The sequence below is a fragment of the Lactuca serriola genome, chromosome 9, assembly GCF_051521515.1.
Source record: "Lactuca serriola cultivar US96UC23 chromosome 9, Lser_US96UC23_V15, whole genome shotgun sequence".
NCBI classification, from domain to species: Eukaryota; Viridiplantae; Streptophyta; class Magnoliopsida; order Asterales; family Asteraceae; genus Lactuca; species Lactuca serriola.
The window spans coordinates 144,395,826-144,414,538 of record NC_136416.1 but is presented as its reverse complement, the minus strand read 5'-3'; the positions used below and the strand labels follow the sequence as shown (position 1 = coordinate 144,414,538).

The following is an 18,713-nucleotide window of genomic DNA, read 5'->3' as shown; positions in this document are numbered from 1 at the left end:
GTTTGCGAATCTTTTAATAAACATTAGAAATTCCTTCAAGTTCATTCCTGCAAAATCGACATCTTCAAAGCGTTGCTCTGCTCCATCTGAGTAACTTATTGCGGGGTACACAGTAAAAATGCTAGCAAAATGAAGATCGACCTTCATATACACAACCATAGCAGTGATTTTGGAAAGAAACAATAGAAGAAGAAAGGGGAAGAAGACAGCGACGAGTGAATATGTCCTTTACAAAAGGGTTAAGTAGGTCAAAATGTCATTTATTGATGTGGCAATAGAAATAGTGACGTGATAATATTTTAAATGACATGCCTCTTCATACCTCTTGACTAGGATGTGGTTAACCGGCTGACCCTTTCGCTTTCTATAGAATGACTTTAAAAATATGTAAAACTACACTTCGTACCCCTTAAATGCCAAAAAAAAAAAAAACGAAAGGAATCATTTAAACCAAAAGATGAAACTTCGTAGAGTTACACTCACATTTACCCTTTGAATTATTAAATCGTGTTTCTAGGTATTTTAAGTTTTAATTTATTGTAACTTTTTTAATTTAATATAAAAAGTTTGTGTTTTAAAGAATATAATTTATGTTATATTAATTGTTTATGGTTTATAAAAATAAAATTTGTTCAATATTTATGCATAAAAAATATTTGTGCATTAAAATAAAATAATTTAATTAAATTAAACAAAAAAATAGAAGCATTTCCTACCGAAATGTTGACATAGCAAAGGTGTTATGAATTGTTATCGTGCAAAGGATTTGGAGTAGGATAAAAACGGCATTATTGTGTGAGGTCTACCATGATTGAAACATTAGATATATTCTTTTTTGAAGCATGAAGGGGGTAATCTGGTGGATTTGCTGTTTATTTCGCCAACAGAATTAGAGCAGTCCTGCCACTCAATAACTCAAACTCAAACACGATTGCAGTGTTACAGAAATAGTTTAAGGTCGAAGCAGATGACATCCCTCACCTACTCCACTATTTCCAAAACAATTACGAAAACTCCATTGTCGCCAATCGGAATCTTCTTCCAAGTGATGTCCACACCAAAAACAAAATCGAACCGATTGAAAAAGTCTTGTTGTGCATTAGTTTGTCTCTATCGGCTGTCTGTTTTCGGTTGGAAATATCGTCGAACAGTTGGGCTTCTTAACAAATGCTGGACAATGACCAGGTCTACGACTGTACGTCGATATCCTCAATTCTTATTTCTTTATTCCGATTACAAACGAGTGTTACATAACATCGAATATGCGGAGAGAGAAAAGGCGAGGCTCTATGGGTGTGCCAAATGTAGCCGTTTGCTATCTAAATTTCTTCGTGTAGTCCGGAAGAAGATACTGTTCATTTTACAGAAATGGGTTCAAGAATTCCGGTATGGATGCTGATTGCTTTCAGTCAAGTTATCGTAATCACAGCAGTGACGAACCAAAATGATGGTAAGTTTTTTCTGACAATCTGTGTGGAGTTTTTTCCAGTTATGACATGTTTACAGTAGTTCATGATATTGTTTTTACAACATGACTTCAAGATTGTTCATTATATGATTCTCAGAGTTATTAACTTCAATTAAACAAGACGGATTACTTATTGGAAGCTGAATATATATAATTTCCACTTGAAAAATCATGTTTATTCTTGTAGTTGCTGTGCTAAATGCTATAAAATCTAGCTGGCAGAATCTACCACCTGATTGGAGTGGTTCTGATCCTTGTGGAAGTAATTGGGAAGGAATTAAATGTACAAACTCACGAGTAATCTCCTTGTAAGTTGTAGATGTTTCAATCTTAATACAAAATTCTTGAAAAATCAAAACCCTGTGTTTCTTATGTTTGAATCCTTCCATTACAGAGTGTTAGCAGGCATGGGGGTGAAAACTAACACCATTGGAGACATTCCATCACTTTCCCAATTGGAATATTTGTATGTTTTCCATTCTTCTATACGTCTTTTCTTTGCCTTTTCTTTCTATTGTTGTTATTTCGGATTTTCATATACTTAACTATTGCTAATAGTGGATGATTTCTGATTTTGATACTTGCATATAGAGATCTTTCCAACAACAAAGGGATTAAAGCACCTCTTCCACCAACAATTCAGAATTTGAAGAACTTGACAACACTGTAAGATATCCATTTTGTGTATCTATCTTATCTTCTCTTGAACTCCTGATTGTTTAAAGCCTTATCTGATTTTTCTTGTTTGACAAAGTACTCTCTGCATGTAGAATCCTGGTTGGTTGCAATTTCTTTGGTCCAATTCCTGATTCCATAGGATCCCTCGAGCAGTTAGTCTTTTTGTAAGTATTCCAAAATTCTTGAGTATTTTGTATAATTTGTTATAAGACTAAGTACCATGCCATATAATTAAAGAGCTAAATGCAAGCAATAGCAACAACTTTTAATTATTTGTGTATTATAGCATCCTACTATCATTTCCTAGAAATTCCTTTGTATCATATTAGTATTTTGGGTAGATTTTTCAAAGTATCATATTGTAATAGTAAGAAATGAAAATAGTTAGTTTTAATAAAGAAATCAATGAAATTCCATTGCTACTTTTTGCATTTCACCTATAGCTAAATACTATGCATTTTGTTGCATATTTGAAAATAAGTTGTATTCCATGAGGAACAAACAATCTTTTTCGTATATAGTACTTCTGAATCTATCCCTTTTGTTTCAGAGGTCTGAATAATAACAGCTTCACTGGAAATATCCCAAGATCCATTGGCAATTTAGCCAATCTTTTATGGTTGGATCTTACTGATAACCAGCTTCGTGGAGCCATTCCTGTCTCAAATGAAACAGACCCTGGTCTTGATTTTCTAGTCAAAGCAAGGCACTTGTATGTTTCCTTTCTTTCATAGTATATATATATATATATATATACACACACACACACACACACAGTTGTACATACACACACACAGGGGATGGTTCAAATGAAGAGACTAAATAAAGTGAAGATGTGAAGATACTACTTTTATGTTATTATTTTGCTATGAATTTTATATATGTTTAGTTTTGTAATAAATTCTAATGTGAATATCAACGAATGATTATTTGTATATTCATTTGTAGTAAGTTTAAAAGTGAATATTAATGTATGATTATTCATATATTCATTGTTGAATAATGACATAAGGCAGTATATACAAGATTCATAGCAGAATAATAACATAAAAGTAGTGTCTTCACGTCTTCACTTTATTCAGTGTCTTCATTTGAACCTATTCCTATATATACACACACATGCATTTGTCACTTTATCAACTTTTAACGTGACTTTCTTATTGGTGTTATGTTTTTGGCCATTGTGAAGTCATTTTGCAAACAACCAGTTATCAGGTGTTATTCCATTTAGACTTTTCAGCTCAAGTATGAGTCTAATACATGTGTAAGTATCATTTTTCATATGTATAATTTTATAATGATGTGGCATTTGTAATACTAAAAGCATATATACATTTTTGAACAGGCTATTCAACAATAATCAATTATCTGGAAAAATCCCATCTTCGATGGGACTAGTGGATACTCTTGAGGCAATGTAAGTATTAATGATTACTAGACACAAGGGTAAAATGGTCATTTACTCAATTCAGAATATGAATATTTGCAATTTATTTACGTATGTGTCACTCTTTCCCTCCTTTATTTCAGACGCTTGGACTCAAATTCATTGGATGGGAATATGCATAGAAACATCACAAACCTCAAAAGAGTTGGGGAGTTGTAAGTGATAAAAGAAGTCGATAAATCTTTTCATTTCCTTTTTTTTTATTTAAATAATAATTTTTATTCAGTGGTTGACATTAATTCAAAGATCTATTTCTATTTATTTTCAGGTACTTATCAAACAACAACCTAAGTGGACCTTTTCCAAACCTCATAGGAATGGAATCCCTCTTTTATGTGTAAGTTTGAGGAATAACTCATTTATAGAAACTATTCATTTTCTACTTTTTAACATAACATAACATAACATAACATGTCGTCTTTTATTATGATGGATTTTTTAGGGACATGAGCAATAACAGTTTTGATGCTTCAGATATCCCTACATGGTTCTCACTTCCATCATTGACAACAATGTAATCTTCTTCCACTCGTGTTATGCAAAGTCGATAATTTGCATAAAAATTCTCTTTTAATGACATTAAATATGGAGGAATTTATTTTGAAGCATTCTTAACATGTTCTTCTGACAGACTGATGGATAAGACACAACTTCAAGGGGAAATCCCATCTGATGTCTTCCAACCTCAGTTGCAAAGATTGTGAGTGTTAGCTGAATGCTTTATTCTCAAATTCATCTCTATACTTTATTATAAGCTATTAATATTTGTAGTTTCAGTAGTGAAATGTGGAACTGAGATTATTCTTTTCTTCTCTGTTTTTGGGTGTTAATGACAGGGGGCTAAGTAACAATGCTCTTAATGGAACCTTGGATGTTGGCAACAGCTATAGAAGTGATTTGATTGTTGATCTAACAAATAATTCCATTGGTGACTTTACTCAGAAATCTGAATATAATATGAACTTAATGTGAGCTCTTAATGCCTTTTCATCTTTAGGTTAGATGCAAGAAACAGTAATGTACTTTCATTTCTTTTTATTTTAAGACTAAATTCTAAAAACTCTACCTGAGTGTTACAATGTCAATTAAAAAATTGCAATCTTTATTGCTATAAAAAGAAAGTGCATTGCTATTCACAATCTTACACAAATAGTTTTCTAATTTTTTTTTTGCAGTCTTGCCAATAATCCACTATGTGAAGGTGGAACAACAGGAAGATATTGTTCAGCTAGAAACCCTAATTTACCAAATGGTTTTCCATCCAATAATAATTGTCCACCTGTCCGTTGCCCTTCGGATAAAATTCTAAGTCCAAATTGTGCATGCACACATCCATACACAGGAACCATATATTTTCTGTCTTATTCTTTTTCAAACTTGGAAAACTCCACATACTATATGCTTCTCCATGATGCTTTGATATCAGCTTTTAGGTCAAGTCAACTTCCTGTGGAGTCAATTTCTGTTTCAAATGCACGTGTTAATGAGTTTTCATACCTTCAATATACATTGCATGTATTTCCCTCTGGTCAAGATTTTTTTACTCGGTCAACTATCTCCTCTATTGGGACTGTGATCAACAGACAAAACCTCTTTTCTCTCCCACAATTTGGACCCTTGTTCTTTCTTGATGATAGCTATTGTTGTTTTCCAGGTAATTTTATATAATATATTTTATTTATAATTGGGTGAAATAGTGACACCATCTTATCGATTGAGCCACTTAGCCAGATTCTCTACTAGGGTTAATCTCATAAAAGACATTATATTTTTGTGTTTTATACGGATTAAACCTCAACTTTATTTTTTTCCTGAAAAACACCTTGGATTTTTTCATTGTTTTTGATCTGGCCCTTTTAGTCAGTGTAAAAAAAGATCTTATATTTTGTGTTTTTTTCCAGATTAAACCTCAAATTTATTTTTTTACTGAAAAAGACCATGTATTTTTTCATTTTTTCCGGAAAACCCTCAACTTTGTATTTTTTTTTTCCGAAAAAAAAACCCTCAACCTTCTAAATGCTTCCAAATAAACCCTCAACTTTTTTATTTTTTCTTGAAAAAACCCTCACATTTTAAAAATGTTTTTGGCAAAAAAAGACTAAAAGGGCCAGATCGGAAAAAATGAAAATATACAAGGTTTTTTCAGTAAAAAGAATTAAAGATGAGGTTTAATCCGGAAAAAACACAAAATATAAGGTCTTTTTTGAGATTAACCCTTTTTTTCCCGGAAAAACTTGTAAAATGTGAGGGTTTTTTTTGGAAAATACTAAAAAGTTGAGGGTTTTTCGGAAACAGATAGAAGGTTGAGGTTTTTTTTTTTCGGAAAAAAGACAAAGTTGAGGTTTTTTTTCAGAAAAAATGAAAAACTACAAGGTTTTTTCAGGAAAAAAAATTAAAATTAAGGTTTAATCCGGAAAAAACACAAAATATAAGGTCTTTTTTGAGATTTACCCTCTGTACTAATTATATAATTATGCTTTTTCTGATGGTTTGAAAAATGGAATAACACAGCTAAGCACAATGTACGCTCACCATTTTCTTGATTTAGCTATTGAACTAATCTTTTATGATTGTTATAATAGTAGTTCAGAGGTTAAATCGTTAAAAAAAGTATTTCAGTGGCTAAATTATAAATTGTTAAGTCTTAATAGAGATGTATTTTCATATATTTGTGTAGTATAGCATCCGACTTTCTTTTCTTTCTATTAGAACATTGTACTCTCAATTTTTTATTTTTGTTATTAAGGTATTGTACTTTGGAAAATATTCTACTTCTATTCGTTTTTTTTCCTTATTTGTTTGAAAACTTATTTGTATTTAGATGACATAGCCGTAATTAGCTATGTTTTTCAAAGTACAATGCTTTAGTAGGAAGAAATATAAATAAGATGCTATAATAATAAAAAAAAAATAATCAAACTACATTGATATTTCTTGAATCTAACATTTTTTAGACAATCCAAAAAAGTAGAATGATTTCATTGTCACTGAGGATAGTTAAGTGGCTACATCCATAAGATTGTGAAACTACAAGTGCTTTTCTGTATTTTTCCCTTTTAAATATATATAAAAAAGAAACTTATATATTTATGACTAAACCTTGAAAGGTGTACATGGGCAAATAACAGGAAACAAATCATCGAATCATGGCATCATCATTGGGGCAGCAGTTGGTGGTTGTGTGATCCTATTACTAATAGCCTTGGCTATAACCTATGCCATCTATCAGAAAAGAAACGCAACAAGAGCAAAACACAGCAACCCTTTTGGTAAGACAGGGAGGGTATTCTTGTCTTTTTACAACAACTTCACATGCTTACTTACTTCCATAATTACACAGCATCTTGGGCGTTGGATAATGGAAGTATTGTGGGTGGTGTTCCTCAACTGAAAGGAGCAAGATGGTGTTCATTTGAAGAACTCAAAAGATGCACAAACAATTTTTCAGAAGAAAACTTAATTGGATCTGGTGGATATGGACAGGTATCTTTTTATTATATTTCAATTTCTTCTTTCTTTCTTTAATTTATTTTTTAATGCTGACTCACAGGTGTATAAAGGGACTCTTGACTCTGGTCATGTAGTAGCAATCAAAAGAGCTCAACAAGGGTCATTACAAGGTGCTCATGAATTCAAAACAGAAATCGAGCTTCTTTCAAGGATTCATCATAAAAATGTTGTAGCCCTAGTGGGATTCTGTTATGAACAAGGTGAACAAATGCTGATCTATGAGTACATTTCAAATGGTACTCTTAAAGATAATCTTACAGGTAAAATTTACATACACATGTTTTTATAGAGACAATTTGCATAAAAGTCCTTACATATTGGCCTCAAATTTTAGACCAACTTTGTAATAAAATTTAAAAACTGAGCCAAAAGTGTAAATTTCGGACCAAATTTCTAAAAAAACTTCAAATCTGGGCCAAAAGTGTAATTTTTGAAAGTGGGATGACCTGTTGACCGGGTAAAAGGGTCAAAATGAATACAATTACCAGTTTTTGGGACTTAATTGAATAAAAAATATATATATATATATATATATATATATATATATATATATATATATATATATATATATATAAGGACTTAATCGATTATGAAGCCAATATGTAAGGACTTTAATGCAGTGTGGCTAAACTTGTAAATTTTTTGAAATTTTGAATAAAGGAAAAGCGGGAATGAGGTTGGATTGGTTGAAGAGGCTTAGAGCAGCTCTTGATTCTGCAAAAGGGCTGACATATATGCATGAGCTTGCTAATCCTCCAATCATTCACAGAGACATCAAATCAACTAACATTCTTCTTGATGATAATTTAATTGCTAAAGTTGCTGATTTTGGATTATCAAAACTGTTGGGAGATGATTCAAAGGGTTATGTATCTACTCAAGTCAAGGGGACATTGGTATGTGTTGAGAGATGATTCAAAGGGTCTCTTTTTTTTGTTTTTGTTGTGGGTCTAAAATATGCCAATTGTCAAGTTGTACCCTTGAAGTTAACAGTATTTGCATTTTGATCCTTTCTAAATGTAGGGTTACATGGATCCCGAATACTACATGACCCAACAGTTAACCGAAAAGAGTGATGTTTACAGTTTTGGAGTTGTACTTTTGGAGCTTTTAACCGCAAGATCACCAATACATAAGGGTAAATTCATCGTGAAGGAGGTAAATGAGGCAATTGGAAAGTCGGGGGACCAAAACGGTCTATACAAGATTCTTGATCCTTCTCTTGGTTCTTCACAAAACCTTGCAGGTTTGACTGAATTTCTAAACCTGGCAATGAGTTGTGTCCGAGATTCAGGAGTTGAAAGGCCTAAAATGGGAGAGGTTGTGAGAGAGATTGAAAGAATTATAGATTTGGCTGTTTTAAGCCTTGATGCTGAGTCAGCTTCTAGTTTTTTAAGTCAAAATAAAGGAGAAGTTGGGGATCTTTATCATCCGTATGGTGATTCGGTCTCTGATGTGAGTAGTTTGACTCTACCATTTGAAACAGAACTGAGAAGGTGAATTGTGGGAAGATGATGAAAACAAGAACATTTGTTGGTATATATGGAAACATATGGAAGAATACTTATTGATATGTAGATTTAGAATGATTCAAATTGTATGATGTTTATGATATGCTGTTTTTACTATACTATGTTGAAACAAACTAAAAGATACCCAAAATACTCCTCCCACATAAGATGCTCTTTATTTTGAGGATTTTCCCATAATACCACTGTCTAAATTACTTGACTAATATCAGAGGTATAGCAATTGGGTCTTGATTTGAATAAAAAATTGCACCATTGTATCCAAGAAACACAGATGATATAGTTAGTGCAACAACAACTTTCTTTGCAATTAAAGAAGAGTCTTATGGGAAAATTTTGCTTAAGTTAACAAATATTTTGCTTGATAGCAAAAAAGTTATCTAAATTATTAGCTCCCAATACAAAACACACCATAAAGTTCATGTACTTTGAATCTTTCTAAATTCACATTTTTACAATCTTATTTCCAACTGTTTTCACCTGCGTAGTTCTGTTTCAAATACATACAAACTACTCGAATCAGAGACTGAATCACTATATGGATGATAAAGGTCCTCAACTTTTCCTATATTTTGGGTTGAGAAAGTAGATGGTGATTCAGCATCAACGTTTACAACAGCCAAATTTATAATAGCCTCAATCTCTCTCACCACATCTCCCATTTTAGGCCTATCAACTCCTAAATCTTGGACACATCTCATTGCCAAATTGACAAATTTGGTCAAACCTCCAACTGTTTTGGATGAACCAAGATATGGATCAAGAATCTTGTGGAGTTCATTTGGAGACTTGTCAATCGCCTCATTAACCTCCCTTACAATATATTTACCCTTGTGTATTGGTGGTCTTGCAGTTAAAAGCTCCAAAAGTACAACTCCAAAACTGTAAACATCACTCTTTTCGGTCAACTTTTGGGTCATGAAGTATTCGGGATCCATGTAACCCTGCATTCAGAAAGGATCAAAACGTAAATACTGTTAACTTCAAGGGTAAAAGTAGACAAGCAACATTAGGCATACACAAATCGACTTTAACACCTACCAGTGTCCCCTTCACTTGAGTAGATACATAATCCTTTGAATCTCCCAACAATTTGGACAAACCAAAATCAGCAACCTTGGCAATCAGATGATCATCAACCAGAATGTTATTAGATTTAATGTCTCTATGTATGATTGGAGGATTTGCAAGCTCATGCAAATATGTCAGACCTTTGGCAGAATCAAGAGCTATTGTAAGCCTCTTCATCCAATTCAGCCTCATTCCTGACTTCCCTGAATGTACAATTTCAATAATCTTTCATTTTTTTTTTATCTAATATCATCCCTTTGGACGAAAGGAAAAAGCCAAGAAAGATGTAAATCTACCTGAAAGGTTATCCTTTAGAGTACCATTTGAAATGTATTCATACACCAACATTTGTTCACCTTGCTCATAACAGAATCCCACAAGGGCTACCACATTCTTATGATGAATCCTTGAAAGAAGCTCAATTTCTGTTTTAAATTCTTGAGCACCCTGCAATGAACCTTGTTTAGCTCTTTTGATCGCGACTTCGTGACCAGTGCTAAGAGTCCCTCTATAAACCTGAAAGTCAACATCTTACCAATTTTAGGAATTTGTCACTTACCAAACAATAACACAATAGTTTACATATATCAATAATCACATATATATTGATCAATAGAGTTGAATGTAACACAAGTATGGAAAGCCTGATCATATATATACCAAAGAAGTAGTAGTGATTTTAACTTAAAGGGATACAACATGAAGATACCTTCCCATATCCCCCAGATCCAATTACGTATTCTTCTGAAAAATTATCGGTGCATCTTTTGAGTTCTTCAAATGAACAAAGTCTTGCTCCTTTCAATTCAGGAACACCACCAGCGTCACTACCATTATCCATCACCCAAGATGCTGCATTATCAAAATATACGTATGTAAACACATGAACTTGTAAAAAGACGTGAATACCCTTCTCATATGCTCCAATTCGTCTTACCAAAAGGATCGCTCTGTCTCGCTCGTGTTGCCCATCTTTTCTGATAGATAGCATAACTTATAGCCAGGCATACGATCACAAAACTACCAACTGATACCCCAATGATAGCACCATGATTCGATGACTTGTCTCCTGTGGATAATCAAAATCAGAAATCGTGTTTCCCATATTTATAACTGTATACACCTTTCAAGATTTAGTGACAAATTATATGATTGAAATGAATAATCACCTTCAAAATAATTAACATCAAGAAAGAAGAAGGGACCAAAGCGTGGGAGAACTATGAGTTCTGCTGGTTGGCGATTGATCACTGTTCCTATTGAAGAGACTTCTAAAAGATTAAAACGATCTTGACCAGAGGGAAAGATATGCAATGTATATTGAAGGTATTCGCCAATAAATGCATTGGAAATAAATATTGATTCTACTGGAAGTTGTTTGCTCCTAAAGGCTGACATCAAAGAATCATTGAGAAGTTTATAGTAGGTGGTGTTATCTAAGTTTGAGAAAGAATGGAGTAAAAAAGTTATGGTTCCTATGTACGGATGTGCGCATGTACAGTTGGGACTTGGCACTTTATCTGAACCGCATCGCACATGATCACAGCCATTTGATGGTGAACGGCTTTGTATATTCGTCTTTCCAGTTGCACAATATCTTCCTGTTGCTCCTCCTTCACACACTGGATTACTTCCAAGACTGGAAAGTAGTAGAAAAGTAAGAATTTAATGGATGGTAAATTGGAAATATTCAAGGCTAATAATGAGCTCACTTTAAGGTCATATTGTATACGGATTTTTGATTGAAGTCAAGAATGGAATTGTTTGTCAGATCAACATTCAAATCACTGTTATAGGTGTTGCCCACATCTAGTATTCCGTTAAGACCGTTGTTGCTTAGCAACCTGTGAATATAAATAAGTTCATGTTCTATTGTTTGGAATGATAAATGATACAATTGAATATGCATATTAACTTGAGTAGCAAGCATGCAGTTGATACTCACAATTTCTCCAACTGAGGTTGGAAGAGAGTTGATGGGATTTCTCCTTGAAGTTGAGTCTTCTCCATCAATCTGTCAGTAGAAGATTAAACATGCTTAATAATAAAGTCCTCCATATTTTACACACAAACACACAGATTGAGGAACTACTTGGACTAGTCTTTCTGGTGAAAGACATGAAATGAGTGAAAGAAAGATTACAATGTTGTCAAAGATGGAAGTTCGGAGAACCATGTAGGAATATCTGATGCATCAAAACTATTATTGCTCATGTCCCTGAGAATGACATCATGATAAAACATGTCATGTTAGCAACTAGAAGATGATGATTTATGAAGTTTAAACTTTAAATTAACTTACACATAAAAGAGGGAGACCATTCCTGTGAGATTTGGAACAGGTCCACTCAGTTTGTTGTTGGACAAGTATCTAAAAATGAATAAATTTCAACCACCAAATAAAAGCTATTATTATACACAACAAAAACATCGATCGACTTCTCTTATCACTTACAGCTTACTAACACTTTTGAGATTCGTGATGTTTTGAGGCACTATCCCATCCAAGGAATTTGAGTCCAGGCGTCTGTGAAATAAAGGAGGGAATTGAAAAAGCAAATAAATTAAATATGTTCATATCTAGCTATAATGTTCAAGGATTATTAAATAATAATGCTTACACTGCCTGAAGAGTACTCACAAGTCCTATCGAGGAAGGAATATTTCCAGTTAACCGATTATTGTTGAATATCCTGTTTGAAAAGTGTACGTATATATATGTCAACCAATGACACTTGAGATATTTCATCAGGTAATGTGATACTTACACATGTAATAGGGTCATATCTGATCTGAACAGTTCAGATCGAATGTCACCAGATAACTGATTATCTGCTAAATGGCTGCATAATTGCCATAAGATTAAGATAACACGAGTGAGAAAAATCACTCTAAAAGTTTAATAAACTGACAAATGTTATATATATAAGATACAAAACTTACAAGTGTTTTGCATTCTTTAACATGTCAAGACCAGGTGCTGTTCCATTAGACACAGGAATGGGTCCCTCAAGCTTGTTACCACTTACATCCAACCATGAAAGACTGCGTAAATTACCAATGGATGGTGGGATAATTCCAGTGAAGCTGTTATTATTCAGACCTCTGCAACACAAGGGATACAAGATGAACAAGAATTTGGAATACTTACAAAAATATTTGGTTTTAAATTAAAAATGGTATGGTAGTTAATCTATTATGATCAAGTGATACAACATGAACAAGAATTTGGAATACTTACAAAAATATTAGTTTCTCGAGGGATCCTATTGTATCAGGAATTGGACCAAAAAAACTGCAACCAACCAGTATTCTACATGCAAGGTTTTGAACAATTAGACAAAAATAAGATGAATTAGGTTGATGCATTTGAGAAGTAAAATTCATTTCTTACAATGTGGTCAAGTTCTTCAAATTCTGAATTGATGGTGGAAGAGGAGCTTTAATTCCTTTGTTGTTGGAAAGATCTCTATAGCCAAAAATTAAATTGAGAAATGTCAAGTTCTAGAAATAATTAATAAGGTTTACACTACATTTTTGGGAAAATGTTATATGAAGTGACTTCAATTTCTCAGCAAACCAATTTTATTGTATAAATTTACACTTTTAACTAAAATTTTAAACTTAGTTACAATTTTGCTCCAAACATTTAAAACTTTTTTTTACTATTCTCCCCAAAATTGGTTTTTCTTTACAACGTAACTTTTTTTTTAAAGATTTTTTTACAGATTGTTTTTGAACTTTTAATAAAAAAAATTACACCCTTTTGTACAACCTTTTTAAACCTTTTTTACAATTATTTTACACTCTTTTATACAACTTTTTCATAACGGTTTTTAGAACATTTTTAAACTTTTTAAAGACGTTTTTAAAATTGTGTTACAGCCAACACAAGAAATAAATCGAAACTCATAGACTCAACCAACACAAGAAAATAAATGGTTTGTAAAATGATATTTTATGCCTGGTATAGCAGGTAAAAAAAAGGTTGTTTCAATCTTAATTATTCAATAAATCAGTTTACTATCAACTTAAAAACACTGAAAATAGTTTGTTTTTCCGAAAAGAGTGTTGATCTTAATCAATAATACGAATATCTTAGAAACAATAAGAGGAAGAGAAAACAATGAAAAGAAGTATATATAGGAATATATGAAATGGAAAAGGAAAACATATATACAAATATATCAACTGGGAAAGTGATGGAATGTCTCCAATGTCGTCACTTTTCACCCCCATGCCTGCCAACACTCTGTAATGGAAGAGTTCAAACATAAATTAAAACGAAATAAAGGTTTAGATTTTTCTAAAATTCTGTAATAAGATTGAAACATCTATAACTTACAAATTGGTTACACGTGAGTTTGTGCAGTTAATTCCGTCCCATTTACTTCCACATGGATCTGAACCCCTCCAGTTAGGTGGTACATTCTGCCAGCTAGACTTGATAGCATTTAGCGCACCAACTACAAGAATAACCGAAAATTTTAAGCTATATGTCAACAAAGTAAAACACAAAATACGTTTAAGGTAACATCCATAGTTATGATGTACAACATACATGAGGGGTTGTTTTAATTGGGAATAGAAAGGTTATGTGATGAATAGAGAGGATCTTTGGTTATGATTGTTGGAGTTACCTCAAATATTATAACTCCATTCACCTATAAAGCAAATACTAAGCTATCTTTGAGAGTTCTGATTTAAAAATGTGACAACATTAAGGTAGGGCTATTATATAGAGTTTAATTTAGTTAATAATTCTGAAAAACATAAAATGGATCAATCTAGAAGTTATAGTGTAGAACAATTGATAGTGATCTCATTTCTGAAATGAGGGGAGCATATCAACAGACCATGACTCAAAAGTGCAAGAGAAAGTTAACCATATATATAAAAGTCATAAAAGCTCTACACAAAGATTATCACAAAACTTACCATCATTTCCATCTGTCACACCTGTGATTACCAAAATTTGAGTGCAAACAATCAGCATCCATAACGAAATTCTTGAACCCATTTATCTAAATAAAAACTATATATTCTTCCAGGCTACAATAAGATATTTAGACAGTATAAATGGTCACATTTGGCACACCCACCAGGCCTCACCCTTTCTTCTTCTCATGTTATATATAACCTTGTGTGATAACAGAGAATAAAGAAACAAGAATTGGTCATAGACTCATAGCCACGTAGATCTGTCATGATGCAGCATGCCAGCATCTGATACGAAACCCTACTGTTCGACGAATTTTCCATCTGAAAACTGACAGTTGATAATGAAAAAGATATACAATGCTTTTCAGTTGGTTAGACTTTGTTTTCGATGTTGATATCACTTGGAAAAAGAATTCTATTGGTGACACTTGAGTTTTTCTAATGGATTTGGTAAATATAGTAGGTGATGAATGTCAACTGTTATTATATGTGAAATTTACTAGATTACCCTTCATGTTCAACTACTATATTTGATGGTTTCAATACGGTAAATTACATAAATAGTCTTTTTATTACATTGTCAATTGATTTGCTTAGAGTTTGTAAGAATAGACAAAAAAGATGATGTCGACTCCTCAGTGTTTTTTTTTTCATAATTTTTTAATAAAGTAATTTAGTATGGTATAAATACTTGGTCAAGGCTCAACGGGCTGGACATTCTATACCTACCTTATATAATTTTATGTGAGTTTTGTACAAGACGGTAGTATTTTAAAAAATTATTTACCAATGTGTTGTAGTTCTAAATTTAATTATCAAAACGTAGTAGTACAGTTTTTAACGAACTTAATTGAAATAACTCTTAATCTTGGGATTTTCGAACATGTGCTCCAAGTGCACACATAAAAAATATTAATTATGTGGAGTATTACCAAACCATGATGTATTCTCGAAGAGAGATACGGATAAAAATATTAATAATGAGTTGTCAATTGAAATAAAAAAGAAAGGATATTGATAAATGAAGGATGAGAGAAAGAACGAAAAAGAATATTGATGATAATTCCAATATGTAAGGTCTTTGAGTCATCTCAGAAAAAATTTGTGTAATTGTAACACCAATGTTCCATGTATGTTCAATTGTGACTCAATTCTTTAAAAAGTTTGCAAATATGGTCCCGACACTAAGCATACGAGATAGGTATGTCAGGCGTGTAAGTAAGGATCGTGAATCCCTTGCGTATGCTAGGCATATTGCTTCAGAGGGCAAACCCTAATTTTTAGGGTTCGGACCCTATTTATAAGGGGTTTCCTCGGTTCAAATCCAATGGATTTTGATGGAACCGGTCCAATCCAATCATCCGTTGGATTTTGGATTTTATCAATTGATCTATCCAATTTAATATAAAAAATGGATCCAATCCGATTCAATTGGATGTTGGATTGGATCGATTTTATCCATTGGACATTTTTGATTGGTTTAATCCATTTGGTATCCATCATCCACTGAATTTTAATTATTTTCTATTGAATCTTTATTACTAATAAATGAAGGCTTTTTTTTGTCATTTGTCAAACTCTCATTCAATTTGCCACATGTAATTTTTCTAAGATTTTTAAAATTATTATTTTTCACTTGTCATTTTTTAAGGATTTCACATTTCTTAAAATAAAATTTTAATAAATTCTAATGGGTTATATATGTAAGGTTATCATTCTATTAATTTGAATATATATTCTCATAAATGCTCCAACGATTTGATTTCTTTCATAAATGCTCCAAAAGATTACATTTTGTATGGAAAAGCATTATTTTATAAAATATTTAATGTTTATATATTTTCATATTAAAAATTTACTTTTAATAAACCCGTATAATATACGGGTCTTACACCTAGTAACCAAATATAACTATGATAACTAAAAATAAAATTGCACATAATTATGCTAAATAAGACTAGCAAAGTAACATTAACTTTAAGTTTTCAACTTAACTTTTTTATTGAATATGTAAGAATAGTAATCGGATTGGATAATAATTTTGGATTAAATTGGATATCGAATTGGATTGGATCATTTCGGTTATCCATTGGATTTTCAGGATGATCCAATAATCGATCCAATCTAATTGGATTGTCAAATTTTGCATCCGATGCAGTCCAATTGTAATTGAATATCCAATCCAATTGTTCATTTTTTAATTGGATCGGTTAATTTCTGTACACCCCTACATATTTAAGGATCATTATGGCCTTACACCCTTTCTTAACTCCAGCCTCCACCTCTCTTAGCCTCCATTTCGAAACCTTAATTGAGCGTGTGTGTTTTTAATTCTTAAGAGGTTATTTTGGGTGTTCTTGGAGGTGAAGGAAGACTTTTGGAGCTGTGGTGTTTCACTCAAGCCTTTGGATCAAGCAATTACTCTCCCTTATACACCTTTTAGAGGTATAAAGCTCCAACCTTGATGCATATTTCTTTCGATCTAGCTTTATTGTAAGATTTGTTCATTAATGGTCCCATAGTTGTTGGGTTCGAATTTAGTTGTGAGGTGTTGAAGACATTTGTAGCTTGTTAAGATTCAAAGTCTGTATGTTAGATTTGAATGTATGTATTTTATAAGGGTAATTTAGTTATCGAAGCTTTCAAGTTTACGCCCTCACGTATTTTTTGTCCACGTCAGTTGTTCCTATAAATCGGGAGTAGTACTAGGGTAAGAGTAACGAGTGTAGAACTTTTGTGCACTTTACTCCCCCATTCTTGTACTCGTACTGAAGTGAGAATAAGGCCAAACAGATCTTATTTACATTTTGTCATCTCGATTAGATATGTACTCTGATTTCATTCACTTTACTCGATTTATTCAAACTATATTTGATATCAGAGTAGGATTCTGTCTAGTGATTTCTGGTTTTTCTCTCGGTATCAAAAGTTTTTGAATCGCGATTCTTGGTTCAAAAGTTTTCCGCATTTTTGATCAAAAAAGTTGATCTAATCATTAGATTTGATTTGATTCTATGCTTTGTTTGTCCAATCGATTATTTTATGATCTTTTTCATAAAGATTCATCCATCAAATTCCAGTTTTTGAAGCTTTTCATTATTCCAGTACATAAAATAGTGGCGAACTTCAATATAAACACGATGTCTGGATTTTCTCATCTTCTTGGATCATCAACCAAAATTCCGATGCTAATCCCTACATACTATGAACAATGGGCCGATAGGATGGAAGATTCTCTGAATGGGATAGACGAAGATCTATAGCGATGTATCAATAGTGGAAACTTTCGTCCATCAATACTTGCAGAAGTTGGAAGTGCTGGTTCATCTGCTGATGTTGCTACTCAAGCTAAAAAACATAAAGAAAATGACAAATGATGTTTGCATGAACTATGTGGTGCTCTTCCATCAGTAGTTTACAACTATGTTCGTGGATGCAAAAAGGCTAAAGAAATTTTGGATACTTTGAAAGACAAGTATCAAGGGAGTGAGAAGACGAAGAAAAGCTTGGTTAAGCAGTGTCTACTTGAATTAGGAGAAATCAGACAAAAGGAAGGTGAAAATGTTTAACTCTACCATGATCGTCTTAATGAATTAATCTTCAAATGCAGTTGGATATGGGGTCAATTGTTCTAATTTTGAATTCAACTTGACCTTTCTGATGGGACTTCGAAAAGAGTGGTGAAATATCAGTCTTATGATCAAGACTTAACAAAGCTTTGGAAACTACTCTCTGGATGATCTACAATATTCTGAGAGCTCATGAAAGTGAGATTAATGAAATAGTTGAAGAAATGAAAATGAGTTTGGGAGGTCCTCTTGACTTAGTTTCAAGGTATCAGGGAAAGAAACCGAGGTTGTGTCTGCTGAGAATGAAGCTTCTAATAATGAATGTTTTATCATAAACTTGGATGACGAAGTTGTGGCGTATTATTCGAATAATAAAGTCAAGAAGTATTACAAAAAGCCATTCAATCCGAAGTTTAAAGGAAGTGATTCCAAAGGAAACTTATCTGGGAAGAATATAAGAGAGTAAACGAAGGCCGAGAAGAAAGAAAACAAGTATGAGG

The 18,713-nt window shown here is 32.6% G+C and overlaps 2 protein-coding genes across 4 annotated transcripts; one reads left to right on the top strand and one right to left on the bottom strand.

The window, feature by feature from the left end:
• The first annotated feature begins 805 nt into the window (after window positions 1-805).
• Window positions 806-8,765, top strand: LOC145072398 (leucine-rich repeat receptor protein kinase HPCA1-like). 3 transcript variants are annotated; one of them, XM_079018812.1, is made up of 19 exons: window positions 806-1,450; window positions 1,656-1,776; window positions 1,863-1,934; window positions 2,060-2,134; window positions 2,239-2,310; window positions 2,697-2,858; window positions 3,336-3,410; window positions 3,492-3,563; window positions 3,677-3,748; window positions 3,862-3,930; window positions 4,036-4,107; window positions 4,225-4,293; window positions 4,430-4,561; window positions 4,769-5,247; window positions 6,701-6,862; window positions 6,934-7,076; window positions 7,144-7,363; window positions 7,764-7,999; window positions 8,127-8,765. In XM_079018812.1, exons 1-19 carry the CDS (start codon window positions 1,369-1,371, stop codon window positions 8,601-8,603), a joined length of 2,862 nt encoding a protein of 953 aa, XP_078874938.1. In that variant the 5' UTR covers window positions 806-1,368; the 3' UTR covers window positions 8,604-8,765. The 3 variants fall into 3 exon arrangements, with proteins under 3 accessions (XP_078874938.1, XP_078874940.1, XP_078874939.1); XM_079018814.1 differs by having other exon boundaries at window positions 808-1,450; window positions 1,684-1,776; XM_079018813.1 differs by having other exon boundaries at window positions 808-1,450; window positions 6,722-6,862.
• A 266-nt stretch (window positions 8,766-9,031) lies between these two features.
• On the bottom strand, window positions 9,032-14,965 carry LOC145072400 (leucine-rich repeat receptor protein kinase HPCA1-like). The gene is made up of 19 exons (XM_079018816.1): window positions 14,642-14,965; window positions 14,049-14,169; window positions 13,884-13,955; window positions 13,098-13,172; window positions 12,945-13,016; window positions 12,647-12,808; window positions 12,472-12,546; window positions 12,325-12,396; window positions 12,159-12,230; window positions 12,006-12,074; window positions 11,847-11,921; window positions 11,649-11,717; window positions 11,416-11,547; window positions 10,873-11,342; window positions 10,641-10,772; window positions 10,413-10,555; window positions 10,000-10,219; window positions 9,674-9,906; window positions 9,032-9,576 (listed from the first exon to the last, which is right to left on the bottom strand). Exons 1-19 carry the CDS (start codon window positions 14,721-14,723, stop codon window positions 9,109-9,111), a joined length of 2,814 nt encoding a protein of 937 aa, XP_078874942.1. The 5' UTR covers window positions 14,724-14,965; the 3' UTR covers window positions 9,032-9,108.
• Between the last annotated feature and the right edge of the window lie 3,748 nt (window positions 14,966-18,713).